At 47.0% G+C, this 16225-nt stretch overlaps 2 protein-coding genes across 2 annotated transcripts; both read right to left on the bottom strand.

Annotated features, from left to right (window-relative positions):
- Positions 1-1377: 1377 nt before the first annotated feature.
- Positions 1378-3281, bottom strand: rhoh (ras homolog family member H). Its single transcript, XM_084465555.1, has one exon. It carries the CDS (start codon positions 3168-3170, stop codon positions 2586-2588), a length of 585 nt encoding a protein of 194 aa, XP_084321681.1. The 5' UTR covers positions 3171-3281; the 3' UTR covers positions 1378-2585.
- Positions 3282-4641: 1360 nt separating this feature from the next.
- On the bottom strand, positions 4642-15520 carry n4bp2 (NEDD4 binding protein 2). The gene is made up of 16 exons (XM_084466087.1): positions 15142-15520; positions 13708-14641; positions 13500-13624; positions 13258-13346; positions 12919-12995; positions 12683-12787; positions 9303-12097; positions 9036-9121; positions 8858-8903; positions 8500-8711; positions 8000-8124; positions 7613-7739; positions 7191-7367; positions 5844-6012; positions 5552-5675; positions 4642-5452 (listed from the first exon to the last, which is right to left on the bottom strand). Exons 1-16 carry the CDS (start codon positions 15380-15382, stop codon positions 5407-5409), a joined length of 5478 nt encoding a protein of 1825 aa, XP_084322213.1. The 5' UTR covers positions 15383-15520; the 3' UTR covers positions 4642-5406.
- Between the last annotated feature and the right edge of the window lie 705 nt (positions 15521-16225).

The following is a 16225-nucleotide window of genomic DNA, read 5'->3' as shown; positions in this document are numbered from 1 at the left end:
AGTAAATAAGGATGTGAAAGAGAGTCTTTGTGTAATACAATAGGGATGTGAGTGACAGAGTGAGCAAACAGGTAGACTATGTGTGAATTATTTTGTGTGTGTGCCTTTGTGTTTGTGTGCATACGTGCATGTGTGTGTGTATGTGTGTGTGTGTGTGTGTGTGTGTGTGTGTGTGTGTGTGTGTGTGTGTGTGGTGAGTGCGTGCATGTGTGCGTGTGTGTGGGTGAGTGAGTGTGTGAATGAGACTGTAAATGCAGAAATGTAATATATTCTTCAGAAGGGAAAGAAAGAAAAAGCAATCAAGAAATAGTTAGGGAGAGACAGAGCCTGACATGATGAAAGAGACAGGGAGGGTGGTAGAGAGACAGCGCCTGACATGATGAAAGAGAAGAGGGAGGTAGAGAGACGGAGCCTGTATGATGAAAGAGAGAGGTAGAGATACAGAGCGCTGGATTGTGGTTAACAGGTTCGTAGCTTATCCTGGAGAAGGGCTGTAAGATATATGTAAGATATGTACTATCCTGATGGCGCCACTTGCACCGCATGCAGAGAGAGAGAGCGTGTGAGAGAGAGAGAGAGAGAGAGAGAGGTAGTGGGTTAACAAAATACAGGCCGAGTGAAGACAAACTGACTGATGAAACCGTCGTCATAAGAAACAATGGTTCGCTTGAAATAAAATGATTTATACTCACTCTGTCTCAGGTGAACTAGAGACTCACCCTCACTTGCTCATAATTTATACGAAATATAATGAAATACGAAAAAAAGTCTTCCCAAAGTTTACAACCCCAATTCGCAAATTCCCAAAGCTCCATTAAGTGCAGATCAAACAGCTCTTACTTGGGGAGAATCTGAATGCAGCCCTCAGCAGCTGGCTGGGCGTAGGGTTCAGTTTGGCACAGAGAAATAAAAGTTTCCTATGAAGAAGGGAGGGAAAGAGAGGAAAAGCCCCATGTGTAATCAGATGTGTGTATGTACAGTGTATGTAATGTATGTATATTAGGGGTGTAACAATACGCGTATTCAAACCAAAATGTTTCGGTACGGGTCTAATGGTCCGATGGACGTTTCATTTCGGTATGTACCGAAATAAAATAAAATAAAATAAAAAAATCTATCAAAAATCGAATCAAAATCTAATTGTTTAATAAAAATAAAATAACAAAAACTGCTGTACCGAAAAACATACCGAACCGTGACTTAAAAACTGAGGTACGTACCGAATCGTGACTTTAGTGTATCGTTACACCCCTAATGTATATTGTATGTATGTATCTTTGTGTTGTACAATAAGTCAAGACACACACATACACACACACATTAAAACTATGATACAAAACGATAACAACAATGATGTGACTGGATGAAATATTTTAATACACTTACAGCATTTTATTTCCGTACTGAAGAATACTTGATTTCAATACTTGAAATGTTCTACATACCACATCTTGTTCTTTGATAAATTAAAGATCATTTTCTCTTCAAGTATATTAACAGCCTTTCAGTAGATGTTTTTTGATGTGAGCGCCTTTTACACCTTTTTTTCAATAAAAGAAGGAAAGAGATAATGCTTACAGGGACACTAAATGAGAATATCTTTGACTATTTAGTAAATAGTTGGGATTAATAAAAGAAAAGGGTTAGAAATGGGTGTGTTTCAAAATATATTTGGAAGCACTAGATTAGAGGGAAAATACTATTTTTGAAAGAAGTTCCCAAGACAGCATCAGAGAAATGGCTTATGTTTTAGCAATAAACAGCCCTAGCATACGGGGCTTACACTTGGCCAACAGTTAGTTTTGATGTGCGAGTTATAACTAATAGGAGGGGCATCGCAGCAGGCTTAACCACTGACATGCCTTGCTCACAGACCCACTGAGTTGTGAGCTCGAAAAAGAAAATTTGTTTCTGGATTTCGACTCAGTTTTAACAACGGAGTGCAACTGGGATTGCCGAAAAAAGCCTCCCAGACCCTTAACATGAGCCAACCCAAAAATCTCTACGTAAGCCATGACCTCATTAGTCTAGCAGTGCCATCTGCAACATCACAAAAAAGACAGAGCCTCAAGGTGAACCACTTCCACTAATGAGCATAAACCTAGAATCCTCCATTCTGACCGTAAGCCAAACCATCTAGAGCCGTACATATCTAAACTCCCTTCCATCCAGGCGTCAGATGGCAGGGCTTGGTGCTCGACAGCTACGGTCACGAAGCCGTCACCCGTCTACCATATCCCATTTATATTCACACTCTGGCTCAAGAACGTACTCCTTTAGACCCCGCCATGTCTGTGCAAACCGATGCCAGTTCCAGTGCAGGTTACAGTCCTCCATCCCTCCAAGTCACAGGACGTCTGCGTTTTCCTTCACTATTCAGTTCCACAGATTCTACATCTCTAATGTCTCTTCACCCCTCCATCCCTGGGGTCACGACTTTGAAAACCCAGTGACGATCAACCAGCTACAAAACACTGCTCTCGTAGTTCCTGTTGTCGTTCGCGCCCCTTGACAACCGTGGTTTCCGCCCCCGCCCTGACGGTCCAGTCCCACCTGACGCTCCGGTCCCACCAGTCCACCCAGCATCACAACACCTTGCACTGGTCGATCCTGAACCTCTGGCGCCGGGCCCGCCTCCTGGACTGGTTGATGGCGGTGCGCACGGCGCACTCAAACACCTGCTGCACGCCGCGGTTGGCCAGCGCCGAGCACTCCAGGTAGCCCTTGGCCTGCACCTCCTGGGCCACCCGGCGGCCGTCGCCCGCCACGACGCAGGGGCCCCGCAGCCCCGCCTCCCGCTGGTCCGTCTGCAGGCCCACCACCAGCACCGGCACGGCGGGCAGGTTGTGCCGCACCTCGGCGATCCACTTGTGCTGCACGTCGGCCAGGGAGCTGGGGTTGGCCACGGAGAAGCAGAGCAGCACCACGTCGGCCTGCTGGTAGGACATGGGCCGGATGTGCTGGAAGGTGTCGTTGCCCGCCGTGTCCCAGAGGCCCAGGCTGATCTGGACGCCGTCCATGTACACGCCCACGCCCATGTTCTCGTACACCGTGGGCTTGTAGGCGTCGGGGAACGTCTCCGAGGTGAAGCGCACCAGCAGGGCCGTCTTGCCCACCGCCGAGTCCCCCACCAGCACGCACTTCACCGAGGGGCCCGCCGAGCCGTTCATGGCCTCCGGCGCCGCGCCTTCCGCTCGCGCTCTGGGAAAACGTACGCCTGGTTCCCGGGTGGCGGTCGCTGAGTGGAGATCTCTCAGCACGATGAGGTGGGTTTGTAGTTTTCACTTCCGGTGATTTGGTGACCTCCACCGGGGTAATAACCACACCAGGGGAAGTCCATTGTAGCTGTTAAGTAGCGTACAAGGTTATACTAATATTTGTCTTTGATTTAGTTATCTGTCTGGGTGAATGTATTGTGAGATTGAAAAAGCAAATGTCCGGTATTGAGAGATGGTGCTTCATACATCCACACGTTGCTCAACACATCTTCCAGTTCCTGGAGTCTCATGTAGACGGTAGAGACGTAAGATAGAAGTCTTTCTGTTCAGTCAGCTCCGGGGGAAGTTACTGAGGAAATAGAGACGACAATGTCAGTGAATTCAAAATAATCTACCCCTTGGAGTAGTGTACATGAAATGAAACAGATTTTTAGATTTCAATGTGGGTGTGTGTCTAGAGAACTTTCAGCACTCTCTTGTAGAAGTAGAAACACCATTGCTTAGGTAATTGAGATTAGTAATCACTGTGAGGAGTGTGTATGTTTATCATCTGGTCCAAATATTGTGGGAGTTGTGATAGTTTATAGATTTTGATGGTATCGATGTTGCACACTTACTTACTTACACACCAATTCTAGAAGACAGAAAATGTCCATATGTGTGTTGTGAGAGTTTAAGAGTTTCGAAGTTGAAATACTTAAAAAGTATAAATAGTATAATGAGAGTGTGCCTACATCTTCAGAGAAAGATCGCCATCAGGTGATGAACCATTTAAAGAAGAATTTTTAAGCGGCAGATATAGGCGTAGAAAATAAGATATATCTTGCATTTGTAAGCAAAACAAAACAAAAAAGGCCTTAAGATTATTGTTTCAGTACTTCCCTCCATCACGTTGCATAGTGCACAAATCTGAAATCCTCAACGTAATAATTAATGTAAAAGCTCACTTTTTTTTACCATGTTTCCGTCGTCGAGCTCATCGCAGTCTTCGAACTTGAAAGCTTGGAAAGAAACCATTTCCATCCACACATCGGTACTTTAAAGAAATGTTAAACTATGCAACTACAGGCCTACGATTTATAGTGGGCTTAAATAACCGAACCCGCGACGAAGTTACACACAAAACGGTGAAACCGATCTAAACGGTGTGATCACAACCCGCCTAAGCGACCACCTAGTTAATGGGTGCGACATGACAGTGAACACACTTACCTCTCCACCACATCCGCTCTGTGGAACCAGCCTACTGAGCTTCATCCCACCCACAGCGTTGTTTTAAAACGCTCTGATGTATCTTTAGGTAAGAACGATATATTAGGCCAACTAATTGTCTGCGCGATATACAAAAAAATGTAAAATGAGGCAGGATAATCATTTTAATCTGCTAAATCTTACATACATACACACACACACAATATTAAAAACACATTTCTCTTTAATAAAATATTGATTGTAAATGTAGGACCTTGAGAGAACATCATAACAAACTACAAAAATAAAATAAAAAATGCATCTTCATACCTTGGAATTATGTATGCACAAATTCTGAAATTGTCATCAGTTTATCTATGAATAAAGGTCACTAAGGTACACCAGTTAATATGGCCATAATAATAATACAGGAATTAAAAGCACAAATAATAATAATTATTGTCACCTGAGTCAGTATTTTAGCAGCAGCTTCTTCGGCACAAACATTTTTCTTTTACTTAAATTTCTGATACAACTTTCAAGAGATTAATATTCACCCCACGATATTTAATCATGTGGACCCCATAAATCACATGACGTTATAATAATCATCTCTAAAAAATATTCTCAGTAAATAAGGTTAAAAAATAAAACCAACCACTACATTTATAAAACCTCAAGGGTAAAATTCCCTATATTCGAGTTAGAAAAAAAGCCAAATTCTGTGGTTCTTAAGATATGTACATCAAGACCTCTTCCAACGTCCCCGGTAAGGCTCTTGATTAAGGCAGCTGATAGCGCGATGAAGAGACAGTGAAGTGAGGGCCGGAGGGGTGACCTCCACTACAAATTAAGTAAGAAGCAAAGGGAACGAGACAGAGGACAAGTGGTCAAATCCTCTCCTACAGAGGCGAGGCCAGGAGTCCCATTTGTAGCTGCAGCAGTAGTGTGTCATACACGGGTCCACTTCAATAGGCAGCACGTGGTTCAGCTCGGATCAGTTCAGGGACACCAAAACCAGCCCCGTCTTTGGCTCGCTGAACCTGAGAGGCAGATGTCGGGGAGCAGTTAGGATCTGGGGTAAGGGGCGGGGGGGGGGGGCTTCACTATACGTGTGTGTGTGTAGCTGTGTGGGTGCGTACCGGTAGTGCTTGTTGGTGAGGTAGTCAATGACTGCGGGGCGGATGCGGGCCACGCCCCCCTGGCTGTGGTTCCCTCTTCCTGTGATGACGGAGAGCTGAGGTTGACATGAACCCTGCTGGTACTCTACAGGCCGACAGACACAGGAAGACAGACAGACCGAGAGAGAAAGACAGATCAATGTCAACGTCATGAATGTGGGAAGGAATTATATGGCTGTTTTTATTTGAGGTTAGGTAGTAGGTTTCTTTAGCTGTGCTGACCACACACACACACACACACACACACACACACCTGTGGTTTTGTCCAGCAGGACCTGTCCGAGCTGCTGCAGCGCCTCGTCCACGTGCAGGCCGTGGAGGTCCAGGATGTTCCTGGGCAGCAGGGAGGAGTTCACCTGCTCAAAGATCTGCACCGCCGCGCGCCGGTTGGCCTCCCGCATCTTCTGCCCGTGGAGGTGACCCTGTGGGAGGCCGGGGGGGGGATAGAGGCCGTTCAAATACAATCAACTGGAACAAGACAACCACAACCAAACAGGTGGAGCCTCTGCTAACACACACACACACACACACAGAAGTAGTAGTACTGACACCTACGTCAACCCACAGGGTTTGTTGATGTAGGCGTCAGTACACTCATACCAAATGAGTCAATTCTGTGTTCCATTTGCTGAGTCGTCATATTTCCGACTGTACACCGTTGGCCTCCATTCCACCTGGCTTTACAGGATGGCTGCACACATCGTGTGGAGACGGGCCACATGCACAGCTAGGCAGAGACACGGAGGCTGGATTCACACACAAGAGGGGGGCTAGCTAGATTTTGAGTGGCTGTAAGCCATTATGATGCATTTATTAAACACACAAATCATTGTTTTGTTATTAATTGGCTTAGTTAGAAGATACAGATTGGTTTTGTCTGTTAGTGATATTGTACTGTAAATCATCTTGTAATCAGGTTCTTTCTCTGCAATGCAGAGAGGAATGTACTCCATTCATCAACCTTTACGAAAGGAAAGGAGATAACGAAATGAATTAATTTATTGCTGGTTAGTAAGCACATAATATACACCACAAGAAAAGAAAATGCCAACTTCACATTTAAGAAAGACTACTGGGGGAAGTTAATTTCAACATCAACATAAGTTTAGCCTCTTTTATTTCACATGTGAATTAGGATTCAAGTGGCCTCAAATATTCCCGTTGGCCAAATCCGACCTAAGTGATTCTCACTGTTGGCGATAACCTGATTGAACCTCGATACGACAAGAACGCATGGATCAAAGAGCGCTTGTTGTAGTCAATCTTCGGAAAATTGTAGTTTTACGCTAGAGACGCTAGAGGTCAGCAATACCTGGCGTCGCGCAATGACGTCGGTTAGGAAAGTGGAGTCCAATTCATTTTAAACAGTGCGGTCTTTTCCTATGTTCGAAAGGAAGCACCTTTTCATCTCTCCTTGACCCGATGACGCTTTCCACAAAGGTTAAGGAAAGGAGGCATAAAGGTTAGGAGATTTGACTATTCATAGAGGCCCCCCAGAGTCCAGTCGGTCTGACTATGGCCAGGTGAGGCTGCTTCAACAAGCCGTCATCAACACACACACACACACGCCACACCGGGCAGCAAACCTCCGCTCCGTTACCTGCTGGGCGTAGAAGGAGGCCACGTCCTTCTTCCCCTGCTTGAAGGCCTCAGCTGCCTTGGCAAAGTTCTCCATCTGCCGGCGTTTCTGCAGGCTGGCCTCCGCCCTGAAGTCCTCGTACTCGGGGTCCTCCGTGTCCTGGAACTGACTGGTCCCAGGGTCTGGGAGCTTGGGCCTCTGCAGGGATCAGGGGTAGAAGAGACACCGAGGTGTTCAGCGGCCATGATGATGTCTAAGGGATCCACTGATCCTCCCAAAGAGAACAAAGACGACCAAGGGACACTGATGAATTGTGTGAATGGCACCGATATTAAGTGTGTGTGTGTGTGTGTGTGTGTGTGTGTGTGTGTGTGTGTGTGTGTGTGTGTGTGTGTGTGTGTGTGTGTGTGTGTGTGTGTGTGTGTGTGTGTGTGTGTGTGTACCTTTTCCCGCTCCTTGCTTGGTGCTCGGTAGGGCTCTGTGCGAGGAAACTCAGGGGCCACCACCGTCTTAACTGGACCCTCATCTAGCAGAGAACGAATGAACTGCTCCGTCTCCATCAGAGAATAGCTGGACGGGGACACACACACACACACACACACACACACACACACACACACACACACACACACACACACACACACACACACACACACACACACACACACACACACACACACACACACACACACACACACAATCAAGTATGCCGTATATCATAGAACTACACGAAGACCTTAACCATGAATCCAGGAGTAAATGATTAATTCATTAATACACTAAATGGGTCTAGAGTGATATGGTTGGTTTTTCTGGAGGGGGTATCTCACTTGTGGTCTCTGAAGATGTCGTGGAGGAAGTGGCGGTCGATGCCGGGGAAGAGGCTGTACAGCTGCTTCTCCTTCAGCAGCGTGGCCCCGTCACGCAGGTCCAGGTCTGCACGACTCTGCCTCGTCTGGGGGAACGGGGAGGTCGGGGGTACGTGAAGGGAGATGAACAGTAGTAGACGTAGTAATCAGCGAGAGGAAAAGGGCATTGGCCAATCAGGTAACCTCGAAAGATGTACTCTTTCTGGTCGTTTCCGTTTTAACATGAATGGTGGTCAAAGGTAAGAAGGCTGGTGCTAAAGGATAACTTGAATAAAATTAAAAAACAAAAAATAACACAAACCTAAAAAACGAATGAGGGAAAATCCACCTGTATGGTCCTTTAATGTCATGTACAATAATGCCTTTTGCAACAACGTCGGCGGTCGATTTAAGCGGTTATGGGTGAATGACATACTCTTGAAAAGCATGTTGATTTATCTAAGGGCGTGTATATGTAATACCTTCTCCATTTTCTGCTGTCGAGCGTGCTCCTCTGACATAATGTCCCTGAGGGACACCTGAGTGCGAGGCACATTCCAATGGTCCATGATTGGGAAGTCGGCCTGGGCCTCTGATTGGCTGCCAAGTGACGCATACCCATCTGCCCCAATCAGAAAGTGTGCTGGCTGGGTTCCAGAGCTGGCTGTCTGGCTCTCGCCCCAATGAGATGAGCCTACATACACAATGAGATGGCTTGTGTCAATCATAACGTCCCATAAAGGTTGCAACAAAAAGCATGAATGCAAGCTGAGGGTAAGCGTGAAACAGACGCTTCAGGGTCTTTGTGTTCTGAAACAGGTATATCAAGTATCTACTTACTTTCCTGGAGCAGGTGGTAAGACAGCGCCGCTTGTCTCTGGCTTTCCTGTCAATCAAGCTTAAATGTCAGTCAGACATAACAACAGAGTAGACGTGCAATACGCCAGTAACAGATGACATAAGGTGTCAACTGACGTCAACTTTAGATGTATCAGTGAATGCCATTGTTCAGACTCACCTGGATTGTGTCCTTCCACTTCTGGTGGAGCAGTTTGGCCAGGTTGAGATCCATATGCACAGAATAGTCATCTCTAGAACATGCACCTGAGAGTATTGAACCAGACATGTTAAATTCAAGGTTAGGCCAATGCCCTGTGAACAGCAATAACAAACCATCAATACCAAGACGATTGCTTTCAGCATGTTCAATTGCCTTGATGTGCACCCGTTACCATGGGTACATGCGTGTTAGGAGCATGGGTGTTTTGCGTGAGCCAATAGCTACCTGCATCAATTCCCACGGGTCCAAAGAGCTCAGTCAGTTGCATGGCCAGCTCCGTGGGGAGCGTCAGCTCCAGACTCCGGATATCCAGGTGCCGGCTTCGGTTCTCCTCCAGGAGCTTTCTTGAGTTCTGCTCATCCACTCTCTGTTCCTCCTCCCTTTTGTCCGACTCCTCGAGCTCCACGAGGAGCAGCCGGGTCATCTCGTCCATGTCGGACAGCTCCTCTCCACCGTACTTGGCTCCTAGGTTCTCGAATGATGCCACCTCGTCATCGGAGCTCTTGAGCTTGTGCATCTCACTGATGGGCTCTGATCTCCCTTCCTGTCCAGTGACGTCCCAGCCTCCTTCCGTCTCATCCCCCCTTCTCAGCAGTGTAAGCAGTGGCTGAGGGGATGTGTTCTGGCTGGATCTTCTACCAACGTGATCCTCATTTGTGGTTGTATCCTGAGACCAAAGTCCTCCACGACTCCCTGAGAGCTCATTTGTCGTCCTCGATGCACCGATATCCTTCAACCGTGCCCCTGATGTTTCAGTGCTAGAATGAGACTTCTCACCAAACTCATTCACTATTCTGAGCAGCGCACTCCCCCCCTCTGCACTGGCTACCTCGTGAGGGTCCTCCCCACCAAGCAGTGCTCCTGACGTCGGCCGATCACCTAGGTCCCCCTCGTCATCTGCACTAGATGGCAACCCGATGTGAAGATCCCTCTCCAAAGTGTCACATAACGTGGCTAAGCTCTGCTCGTCTTCCCCCCAGACATATCCCTGGCCCTCGCCATCGTCATCCCTGAAGAACCTCTCCCCAGAGTCCAATAGCAGGTTGGTCGTCCACTCCAAGTCCTGATGACACTTGTCATAGAGGTCTTCCAAAATGTCGAAGCTCACCAGTTTAAAGTGACGGCTGAGGATGCGCAGGTTCTCCAGCCGGCTTCTGGCCACCCCAACCTCCATCTCCTCCACCTGTGTGCCTTTCTCGTGCCCCATGCGGTATGGCACCTCGCAGTGGCCGAGTGGGTGGACTGCAGTCGCTGCAGAAACTGCAGCGCACACAGAGGGGACAAAGCGGAAAGGGTCGCCAGTCAAGACGGTGATGTCCCTGGGGGGGACCCCCATGCTGACCGCCGTGTCATCAGGCCTTGGGTGCTGATCAATGCGCCAGAGGAAAGCAAAGTCTTGAGGGTCTGTTTGGGAGGCACAGCCATCGTCTCCCAGGCTAAGGGGGTCAGACTGTGGCTGGGACTTGGTCTGAGGGTCAGGGATCGGGTCAGGGCATGGCTCATGACTGCCTTTAGAATTGAGGCCTGAGTTACAATCTGGACTAGTGGTGAAAACAATGTCTGATGGAATGCTACCATGACTAGTGTTTTGTCCTGGAGCAGTAGTATTTGGACTGGGATCAGTTGGGGGTTGAGGAGCAGGGGAAGGGCAGTTTTGAGTAAAGGTGAGGGCTAGTTTGCAAAGCTTGCCTGACCTACGACCCTTTTTGCGTTCCTGACTGCCCCCGCTGAATGTGCTGCCTTTGGCATCAACGCTGCCCTCTGAGGCAGGACTCTGACCCACTTCACCGATAGGGGTTCCAAAAGCTTCACCACTGTTTTCCCCCAGAGAGCTAACACTATCTGTCCGATGAGTGACCTTATCAGTAGTAGTCCCTGCTCCAACCTCGATATTAGAGATAACCACTCTGTCTTGGCAAACGTTTGCCTCCACAATCCCTGAGGCTTTCAGTAAATCAGCACTAGCATAAGAAACACAGGCACTGGGGTCCGTAGACTCTGACACGGTCACTATGTCTTTACAAACCTCTGGATTGAGATCAATCTCTTCTCTGCTACTATTTTCCACAGATTCCACAGCCCCCCCACCTAAGTCAATCAAAATGGCTTCAGGTGCTTCACTTACTAACAAGGAAAGGTCTGCCTTCCAGTCCAGCACACAGTCAGGTAATTCAGACCTGACACTGTCACTCCGGTTCATGTTGTGCTCAGAGTCTTCATTAATTCCATCACCTTTGGACCCTTGAGCCCCACCTCTTGCCTCCCCTTCTCTCTCCGACCGGTCTCCAGAGCTGGCAGAGAGGGAGCGGGCCAGGGGAAAGGCCGTTTGTGTCAGGTCACCGCTTGTCTGAATTAGATCAAGGAGTTTCTGAAACTCTGTCACATCAGGGCCGGTTTTGGCCTTTATTCTGCTGCCATGTTTATGGACAGCCCTGCCACCCTCTTCTTCCCTGTCCCGCTGTTTCTCTCTTCTCCTCGCCTGCCGCTGCTCCATGGCCTCCTCCGAAGGCCAGTCCCCAACAAAATCTAAAAGTTCTGGCCTGTGCTTGACGTCCCCCACATCTCCTCCTACGGCCATCTGTTCCACCTCTCCTGGGGGGACAGGATCTCCACCCAGCTCAGCTGAATGAGACCCACTGAGGTCAGCCGCTCTCTTTCCCTGCTCATTCCGAACACTCTGCCCTATAGACTCAGAGAACGCCACGGGCAATTCCTCATCGGGCTGATCTACATTCACTACCGATTCCACAATGCAGTCAGGTATTCCTTGATCAAGGCTACGTTGTAGGTGAGCGTCCAGTTCCATATCCAAATCTAGTAAATCCATGTCCTCGTCGTCGCCATCAGCCTTTTCGGTGGAGTGCTGGCTACCATGTGCTGCCATGATCGTTTCCCTGGTAGGCCCAATAGACGACACATCAGGAAGTGAAGAAAATATGTAGGGGTGGGGCTTTTCAGTTCCCTGAGCAAATCCAGGCTCTACTACCAAGTCCGGGCAAAGAGTTTCTGATGACCTTGGTCTAAAAAAAAAAAAAAAAACAGACCACATATCAGTTAGAGTTAGGGATGGAAGCTGTACTCTACTAAACTAAAAGTTATCGTCAAACCAATCATAAATGATTACACAATATAATTTGAGGTAATTTTGATGACAACTTGCAAAAACATCATATATTATGACGATATACAGTTTGGCAAAGTTTTGGCCAAATATCATTAAATTGTGAATTTGATTATAATTGTATATAATCTTTAAAGTTAAACTTATCAACGGTTTGGATCAGAAATGTCTAAGTAGCCTATTGATGCTTCATGTATACACATATGTCAGTTATATATTTAAATCATAAATTAGTCAGTGATACATTTACACCGGTAATGTCCAGTGATTTTATGGGACTTAACAAATGCTAGTCCCATACTATAGCAGCATTAAAGCAAATATAGCCAACATTCCTACTTTTGGTATGCAAAATAATAATGAACAAAAAAAAAAAAAAAAGGTATTGGTGTTGAATTGAACCACATAAGGTGTATCAGACTGATTATTACTACTGTACATCAGGCCTACTACATTCGATGAGCTCGGAGTTTATGACACTCACTGTTGGAGGGACTGGGAACCCATGATGGACTGGATGGAAACAAAGCGCTCATAGCCATCCAGAATACGACGAATCTTTTCCACTGGCACATTATGCTTGTTACATCTGGACATGCATGAGAACACACAAGCAGAAAATACAGAGAGAGGCGTTAACCACGTAAAATCCTCTCATTGTTATATTATTCACAACAACCTGAAATAGATGCCATATTTCCATTTCTTCACTTTTCTCACCTCGCAAGTTCCCTTGGCTTGTTTTTCCACCAAGTATCCGGTTCCCGAAACAGTACCTTGAAGTTATGTCTCAATGCCTAGTAGAACACATTGACCCAGACCTTAAAAACCTATTTTTAAACAGGCAACTTCCATAATGTATACAAATTCACCACCTTTTCTATTTCCATTTCATCTTTTCTATATTATATAACATAATAGAACAACAGTTCAAATTAGTCAAAACAATGAAAGTGGCAAAAATGAAATGCCCTAGTGAAATTAAAGGATGGATAGGAATGACATACAAATTGAGTAAACGACACAGCCGTTATGTGTGTATGTTGGTAGCGGACACACCTGTGCTACATATGGCCTCATCTCCCAGCCCTGCATGTTGGTGTTGTCGATAATGATGGGACTAGCCCCCCTGGAGAAAGCTTCCTGAGCTGTGGGATGAACAGAATGAGACACCGTTGAGACACAAGACAAACATCACAACTGAAGTGCTGTTGTCAATGAGTCAACGCCAACGACCAATTCATGTCAATGGATGTGGACATTTCAAATTCATTCAATTCGGTGGAGACAGTCGTGTTTACATCTCTTATGGTTCCACTCATGGGCCTCTCCCAGAGCGGACGGATCAAAATGATAACCTCCATGGCGACTGAAATAGTCGTCTGTGCTCAGCACCACTCCACCCGGGTTCTGTTCCAACATGTTCCTGAAAGAAACAACAACAACAAACAATTTACAACTTGGTAACAGCCGAATAACCGCCCTGTGACACTGTGGCATCATACTGACCGGGCCAACGTGGACTTGCCGGACCCTGGGGCTCCGCGCAGAAGCACTAGTACCTTCCCCTCGATATGAAGCCGGCTGTGGGCGCCAGAACCCCTTGGTGCAGGAGGTGGCGCCCGCGACTTAGGAATGGTATCCAGCGGTTTAGGAGACCCTCGGTGGCCAGCCCATTGGTTTGACCAATGGGAAGCGGGTCTGACTCGGCTGTCCCAGGGAGACGCAGAGGGAGCCACGGGGGTGATGAAAGTGGGGCCCTGGTTACCATGGACGGGGGGACAGAATGCTGGTACCTCAGGGTTCCAATGCGACGGTTGCCATGTTTGTGGGAGTACCTTCGATCTCACCAATCCTCCCATGTCTGCATAGGGCATGCTCTGTGAGCTCTCGGACGCAGCGTCCGACTTTTTATAGACCTGGAACGCCGAGGGCCGGCCGGTAGCCACTAGATCCAAAGAAGCGGTTGGTTTGGCTTTGGCCCCAGCTGAATCAGGTGGAGATATCAGATGACTGTAATTCAGCAACGATTCTTCCTTCTTGACATCCTTCCCCTCCCAGAAACTGAGCTTGTCAATCGGGGAAGGGGCTCCAGATGTGCCCGTGCTTGTGGTTACAGGCTCCAGGCTGGACTGGAGAAGTTCAGGGAGAGCATGCTGTGGTATTGGGGGGGGAGGGAAAGAGGACAGGGGGGCGGCAGCAGCCGAGAAGAACTGAGAGCTCAACAGGTTTCCTTCCACTTCCTCTGTCAAATGGGATGCTGGGAAAAGAGAGGTCAGTGATTTGGATTGTCTAGGTGGATCCAAGTCTGGGCTTTGACCAGAGCGGTGCGGACTGAGGAGGGCTGCTGCAGTGAGCTCGAAACCCGAGGCAGGGCCGGGATAGGGGGCCACAACTTCTGCAGCTACGGAGAGCTCCAACAGAGAATCCATTGCATTGTCCACTAGAGAACAGGAAAGAAGGGGAGAGAAATTAGAGTCAAAAAGGACAGAATGTACAAGTAATACATGATTAAAAACAGGCCTTCAATTAAATTGAACATCATTTTAATAGTGGCAAATGCGACATACATTAGGTAATGTAAAATTAGTATTCATTTAAATTCAATGGGTCTTTTGATCGATCACGTGTTGAACTGGAACACTATTGTGCAGCAGAGCAGATCGCATGTGTACGCAGAGACACGAGTGTCAATACAGGTTAACGACTAACAGGTGCAAAAATACTAAACAAGACGCAATGACACATTTCTTTGGTCATTTATTCCCCCCATTCTGACACTAGATAATGATGATTAGCACGAGACAACGACAAATAAACCACACTTGTGGTGCATCAGTCATGTAAACACAGCCCGTCTCTCAACTGCACCACATGCTAACAAACAAGCTAGTTGTTTAGCTCCCTATTTGAAGTTGGCAGGCACGGAACTGTGTTACCTACCTTTAAAACCACACTCCGAAAGCACGATGTAAATGACTTCAGGGTCCAAATGTGAAAACATCTCCTTCATGTTTTTAACGATTTCCTCTTTTTGAGATCTGGACATCAAGGACAGATTGCTCGCCATGGCATTCTCATATCCCCGCAATCCGCGAGTGGATTGGCTGCTGCTCGGAGCGTCGTCGTTTGACAGCCCGGGAACTCTTGCGGGGCTCTGCGCGTTTTTCTTTTTCCGAGGCATGACCGGTCTAGCTTCGTTTCCCCAGGTTGTCGCAGATGTTTGGTTTCATTCACAGATGCACATACACACAAAGTGCCCGGAACAAAAGCAGAAGGCGCAAGCGTAAAAACATGCCGTTGAACCGGACAGGGGAGTAGTGGGACGGCCGTGCTGTGGACTTTTCTGACGCATATTTCCCATGATGCATTACAGCTAGAAAGATAGTAAAGTTGATAAATAGTTAACTTCAGGTAGATGGTTAGGGATGGATATGGTTGAGTAGAGGTTAGTGCGATTGTGGATGAGATTGGGCATCGTAGGGTGAGAATAAGCGCAATGAATGTCTGGGTCTCATGGGAAGTGTAAAACGGGAAAAGCATAACAATCGCCTAATTATACGTTTATGCATTAACATGTTTGAGTTGGCATTAAAGTTACGTAGACAATGACGCAGGTTACATTCAGACAATCAAATTGTAATTGTAATTTAAAAAAAAATACAAAAGTATAACGTTTGCTTTATTTTATTTTATTACTCACATCCACAAATGTATGACATGGGAATGCGGAATGCATCAATAGGATTTTTCGTTGGCGATACTCATGGAAAGGACTCAAGGGAGTTGTAGTAGGCCTACCGCAACCCCCCCCCCCCCCCCATATTGACATATCCTTACAAAATTAATTACTAAACAATGACCCCCAAAAAAAACTACCATCATAATAACCAGCAATCCAATGCTCCTATATGCTTCCAGCATGGAGGCGGTGATAGTACATACATAACAACAGTATCTTATTTTTCTGCATGCCATCAGGTGCTTGCATCTCAGCCTGGTCGGGCTCCCGCCACATCTGTTGGGT

Source organism: Micromesistius poutassou (genome assembly GCF_964030765.1).
Source record: "Micromesistius poutassou genome assembly, chromosome: 3".
Lineage (NCBI taxonomy): Eukaryota > Metazoa > Chordata > Actinopteri > Gadiformes > Gadidae > Micromesistius > Micromesistius poutassou.
Note: the sequence above shows the minus strand (reverse complement) of the source record. Positions and strands in the feature narration are given on the sequence as shown.